Raw genomic sequence first — 6,595 nt, 5'->3', positions numbered from 1 at the left:
ACTTCGATAAGCCGCACCTTGTGAACTCTTACGTCCCTTTAAAGACTTCACAAACCACTATAGCTCTTACCACAAGATCCTAATGAACTTATCCTAGTGAAAACACAACTATCCTCTAGATCCCTTTAAGAAGATAGTTTACAAGTAAACTTACAACTTTAAGCTTACAAGTACTCTTGCTAGAATCACTCTAAAAGATTACAAATTAAGTATAAGAATGATATCAGTAAGTATGAGAAAATATGAGTGCAAGAGGTGTGTCTTCAAATGCTTCAAGGCTTGACTTTTATAGGAAAGAGAAATCTGTCTGAAAGTCATACGGCTCACTGCACGGTCGATCGTGGTTCGACCGTGTACCCCTGACATCTGATTCTTAAGGCCGTTTTTGTCCTTTGAAATTTGTCAATTTCCCTTGTTGAATAGCTGCAACTAGTGGCCAATTACTTCTGAAATTATCATCATTACCCTTTATGTTTTGAACATAAGCTTGGAGGTTGACATGTCCTCTAAAGAAGAAAGTCTTCAATCTTTGACCATTTGTCATTGATTACTAAAAGAGGTAATTGCAGATTTTTGTCTCTTGACAAACCATTAACTTCCAAAATCTTCATCTACCTTTCTTAATCACTTGTCATTTAGCTTATGGGAGTTTCTTGCCCTTTAGAACATTGTTACAACTTAAATGAACTAGTTTGTATATGATGATTCTTGTCACATCTTGAACTAATTACATTTTCATACAAATAATGATACATAGAATTAATGGGAGAGCAACTTTTTAGTTGGGACTTTAATGACCATTATTAGTATGTTTAGATGATACTATGTATTGGGGTAAAGAGATATGACACTTGAGTGTTTTAGCCTAAATCAAGCTTAAAGTGTCATTAAGAAGTCATTAGGTGTGATTAGTGAAAATTAACATCTTTTGGTTCAAAACTCTTTTTAGATCAAAGAGGGCAACTATTATAAGCATGTTAAAAAAGGTTTTGTAAATTATAGATGCCGGGAACTAGTCAAACTTTATTTGGTCAAGATTGGTAAAAGAGAAAACTGCGGTCGGGCTGCGGTTGTCCGTGAGGTCAGCTGTGGGTTTGCAGTTTTAGAAAAGCTTAAACTCGTAAATGCAGGACACACACGGTTGATGTCACGGTTGACCGTGGTGCAGCCGTGTAGCATTTTTCCCAAGATGATTTCTTAAGTATTGGTCTTTTGCTAGAGATATTTTAGGCTCATGAACTCATGTCGTCCTACATATGATTTAACTACTTAGTTCTTGTGTGTCATCATCAAAACAAAGTGATTAACTTTTGAATATTATGCTTTGAGTCTTAACCAACATAGGTGATTGGTTCAAAACGTTAATATCATTGTTGGAACCCGCCATCCCAAAAAAAGCATGCCAAATCCACAAGTCATATGAAGCAACAACTTCAAGCATAAGGGTCGGTTTCTTGTGATCACCCCTAGTGTATTGTCCTTTTAAAGCAACAGGACAATTCCTCCACTCCTAGTGCATACAATCTATACTCCCGAGCATACCCCTAAACCCATGTCTCTCCTCGTGTGCACTATATAATCTAGCAACATCGTGTGCATTCGGAGATCGCTTGTATTCCCTTTGGAAAGTAGTTATACCTTGCACTATCCGGAGAAATAATTGTATTCGCATGCGAAAACGGCGTTTAAATTTTCTTTGTGGATATTTTAGCGTCTCACTAAAATAATCATCCCACAAACGTTGTGCAGCAACCTCCCGTTCTCTAGGAATGTAATCTCTAACTCTCGGAATAGATGGTGCCGATTCGACTTCGGAATCATCATCTTCTATTTCTTGAATTAATTGAACAATCCGCAAATCTTCGGAGTCGGAATTAGACCCCGTAACCTCGAACCCATTTATAAACTAATAAACTTTTGTAAAAAAAAAAGGTAGAAAGAAATAGAGTAAAATGAATTGTGTGAAAAATGAATTGTGTGAAAAATGATAGGATTGTTGGGGTTTAAATAGGAGTAAAAATTGAATTTTTTTTTTAAAAAAATACAAAAAACGGGTATATATCCGTTGGATAACGGATATATTACCCCAACCAATCATATGCTGCACGCCACCCTTTGAAGCCCCGTTTTTTCAGTCAAAAAAGGGACTGACGCCCCTCGGCGTAAAAAACTGACGCCCCGATATAGGCGTCAGGGGCGTCACCTGATGTCAACTCGTCTGACGCACCCCTTCTGACGCCGCATTAGTTTTAGTATAATAGATAAAGGGGAATGAAACCATATTTAACCACACAATTAGTTGATTATTAAGAGGAACGTAATCATGAACATGATCACGATCTTGATTATAGTGAAACTAGTAATGATTACGTTGTTTTTTAAAGAAATTGTTTTTTGTTTAATAATAATAACAATATAAAATGGGACGAGTATTTAAAAAGGGAGATGATTCTCACACAAACTTTTTTGATCCTCACACACCAATTGAGTATTATTAGAAGAGTAAAAGGTTAAAATAGGTGTGTGAGGATCAAAAAAATTTTTTGATCCTCACACACCAATTGAGTATTATTAGAAGAGTAAAAGGTTAAAATAAATGTGTGAGGATCAAAAAAGTGTGTGTGAGAATATCTCTCATTTAAAAATTAGCCAAAAGGCAAAAACATAAGAAAAGAAAAAAAAAAAAAAAATCCAAAAACATATCAACATAGACTTTCCCAACCAATTACCGTACACCTCTTCAAAAAGCTCCGCGGCATCTCTATAATTCCTTTGAATACACGCCATTTATCCATCTAAATTCCAAGCATCCTCTAATTCCTAACCCAGAATTCACCTACCTTTCACCCAATTTGTACAACCCAAAAACACACCCAAATCTGTTCTTACCTCAAAACCCTAATTTCAACCCTAAAATAAAATTAAATTCAATTGATTACTAATTTGTAAAAATGATTGGTTCCGATGACCAAAAATCATCTTCAATTTACAACCGCTCTTACACGATTACTTCAATTTCCACCGATTTTTCAGTTAAACCCAAACCCTACCTTAATTCTTCATTTCAACGCTCTGAATCCGTCAAAAAAGTCCCCGATTCATCACTCGGTTCGATCAAAGGGAAAGTTAGAAGTATATGCAACTTGTTTGAATCACGTAGAGCTTCGAAACTCTCATCGAATGATTCGAAATTGAACACCGGAAAATCGAATTCAATCGAAGAGTTAAATCGTACCAAATCGAATTTTAAAGAATCGGATTCATCGAATTCAATTCGATTACCTGGAACAGAAGATCGTGTTGTTGTTTACTTTACCAGTTTACGCGGAATTCGAAGAACTTATGAAGATTGTTATTCCGTACGGATGATTTTAAAGTTCTTTCGTGTTGTTATTGATGAACGTGATATATCCATGGATTCAAATTACAAAAAGGAGTTGTTAACTGTATTAGGTGGGAATACTCAATTTAGTTTGCCTCAAGTTTTCATTAAAGGGAAATATGTTGGTGGTGCTGACGTAATCAAGCAGCTTCATGAAACTGGTCAATTAGGGAAAATGCTTAAAGAGCTTCCGGTTCGATCGACAAATGCGTGGCAAGTTTGTGATGCTTGTGGTGATGTTAGATTTATTCCGTGTGCGAATTGTAATGGTAGTAAGAAAGTGTATGATGAAGATGAAGATTTGCTAAAAAGGTGTCCTGATTGCAATGAAAACGGTTTGATTCGTTGTCCTACTTGTTGTTCTTGAATCTTGCGTTTGCGTAATTTACGTAATATTGTTAAAGATGGTAACTTGGAACCAGGGATTGGAGCTCTGTGTTTCTACTGCATTACAAAGTTGGTTGTTTGTTTATTTGTGTTTGTCTGATAAGTGGATTTGGGGATATGTGTTCATCCTCTTTATGAACAAATAAGCCACTTAGTTATTGTGCATATAGTATATAGTAATATATGTAGTACTTGTGAAAGGTTATAGTTGGTGATTTGTATATCCAACTTTTGATAACTTGTATTTGTAATAGGTGCGCGCTCTCTACCTAAGAGAGATGCGTTCAGTTAGTCTTTGGTTAATGGCTAATGATAAATGAAACAATGCACTCTGCATTTAACTAATGCTGCTTGTGTTAGTGTTCTTCGTATTCATTAGTTAAAAGTTCGAGCTGGCTAGTTGTTTCTTCATTTAAACTTTATAATATATGTATTGTTTTATGTTTTATGAGTAATATTCATTTGAGTCCATAAATTAAGTTGAGATCCAAGGAACCAATGAGAGCGCGACATGTGTCGCGAAAATCACATGTGATTGAAAAAAAAATTCAAAAATTTTTTTTTGAAAATTTTTTTTTTAATTTTTTTTCAAAATTTATAAAAAAATTTTTTTTTAATTTTTTTTACAATCACATGTGATTTACCTACACAATCACATGTTATTGAATTGTACAATCACATGTGATTGAATTTGTCCTGCATAATCACATGTGATTGGGTTTACAATCACATGTGATTGACATGTATAATCACATATGATTTTTAAAAAAAAAAATTTGAAAAAAAAAAAATTTCGAAAAAAATTTTCGGAAAAAAAAATTTCGAAAAAAAAAATTTCGATTTTTTTTTTCAATCACATGTGATTTTCGCGCCACATGTCGCGTTCTCATTGATCCCTTTGTTTTCAAGCAAATTTATGGATGCAAGTGATTACAACTCTTTTTATTAGTATGAATATATTTCTAGTGACATTTTAGAGAGCTGAGTATATAGAACTATTACATTGCTTTTAAATTTCAGAATAAGGTTTTGACTTGCGCATATATCTGTATACTTTGAAGGAATGCGCTTTGCAGTTTTTTTCACATGTTTTTGTGTCTCATCTCTGGTAGTAATACAGGATCCTAAATGTGCTTACATGTGCACAAACTGCATTGTTTTAGTTGATACATGCAATTGGGTGTATATAATCAACTAAAACTAAGCATATCAACTAAAAAACAATGAGGTAGACTGTAATGGGGACTATTATATAATCACAACTAAAACTAAGCATATCAACTAAAAAACAATGTGGTAGCCATGGTAAGCCTCTAAAAAAAAATTAAAAAAAAATTAAGTACCCTTCAGTTTATAGCATGAGAGGTACTATTTTACCTTCTCATATGTCTTATAATCTTCATTTTCAGCATACTAATCTTTCAAATGCTTGAACCAGTGACATTGTTTTATTGTTGAAGTATTTTAGAGCTTTGTGATATGTATAAAATACAAACCATCGATGAAACAGATATTGTTCCCAATTATAACATCCCGCGTTTTTCCGTTAAATTCATTTTAACACCGTCTTTTTTATTTATTTAAAATAATACCTTTCGTTATTTAAAATCGTATTTTTTTTCCGTTGACTAACGTTCTTAATATTCCTGTTATTTAATTATAACATCACTAGTTTACTCGAGCGTTTTTAAAATACTCGTTTTGTTAATTCCCGCACCCGCTTTTAAACTCGAGGGACTATTGGCGCCAAGTGGGCAAACTAGTTGACTAGGTCAACTAGTCAACCCACCACTAACATCACTCATTCAATCCCACATTTCCTTCTCTCTTTTCTCTCTACTTCCATTTTTGGAACTCAAACACCCAATCCACTAATTCATCATCTATTTCAATTCAAGCAATCAAACATCAAAACAAATTACATATTCGTGATCCTCTCTTCATCCTCTACATTTTGGTACCAATTTCATCACATTTGGGTAACATTTCTAAAACACTAGATTTCTCTAAATTCGCTTTATATACTTGAAATGGTGTTAGTTAGTGTCTATGGCTCAAGTATAACATGAATATATGTTTTGTTTGCTCGATTTGTTGTTTTGGAGTAACTAGCATGAACTTGAAAATGGGTGTGCTTAATCTTTGATTTTGGATGAGTTAATGTTGTTAAATTGTTAAAGTTCATGTTTTAATTGTGTTACTAGTATCACTAGCTTCATTTTGATGTGTAGGTTGATTAAGAAAACTTCAAACACATGAGTATTGATTTTTGTGAATTTTGGTTAGGGTTTGGTAAACTTAAAACGAACTTTCGATGTTTTGAATGCCATGAATTGTTATTAGTAAGTGTTTAGTTGTAATGTATGTTTCATTACCTTCAAAACGGCATATCATATGTGTGAATTGGATTCCCGAATCTTAAAATGCGTTTTGTGAACTTGAAACTTTGAAAATAAACCTTTAATGATCATTTGACGAGATTTCGGTTATTGCAATTGATGTTTTTGATTGATGAAAAGTGGTTAGTTGTGTTCCTCGTCAAAATACCTTTCCAACGATATAAGATACGTGTTCTAAGTGTTTACGGTTTGTGATTTGTGCTAAATTGAAGTTTGGTTGAGACTTGAACTTTTGAAACAGACCAGGCACCAGGCCACGCCTATTGGCGCGGCGCGACACCAGGGGCCGCGGCACGGCATTTGCCGTGTTTGGCTTCTGACCTACTTTGTCAAATTTCGAAAAATGTTTGCTATGCTACGCACCTCCGATTCACATGTAACTTGTTCTAACATGCTTATATATGAATAATAACCTCAGAAAAATAGT

At 34.1% G+C, this 6,595-nt stretch overlaps 1 protein-coding gene across 1 annotated transcript; it reads left to right on the top strand.

Annotated features, from left to right (window-relative positions):
• Window positions 1–2,745: 2,745 nt before the first annotated feature.
• Window positions 2,746–4,114, top strand: LOC139843883 (uncharacterized protein At5g39865). The gene has a single exon (XM_071834060.1). It carries the CDS (start codon window positions 2,952–2,954, stop codon window positions 3,747–3,749), a length of 798 nt encoding a protein of 265 aa, XP_071690161.1. The 5' UTR covers window positions 2,746–2,951; the 3' UTR covers window positions 3,750–4,114.
• Window positions 4,115–6,595: the final 2,481 nt, after the last annotated feature.

This window comes from Rutidosis leptorrhynchoides, chromosome 4 (genome assembly GCF_046630445.1).
Source record: "Rutidosis leptorrhynchoides isolate AG116_Rl617_1_P2 chromosome 4, CSIRO_AGI_Rlap_v1, whole genome shotgun sequence".
Taxonomy (NCBI): Eukaryota; Viridiplantae; Streptophyta; class Magnoliopsida; order Asterales; family Asteraceae; genus Rutidosis; species Rutidosis leptorrhynchoides.
This window is presented reverse-complemented; position numbering and strand designations above follow the sequence as displayed.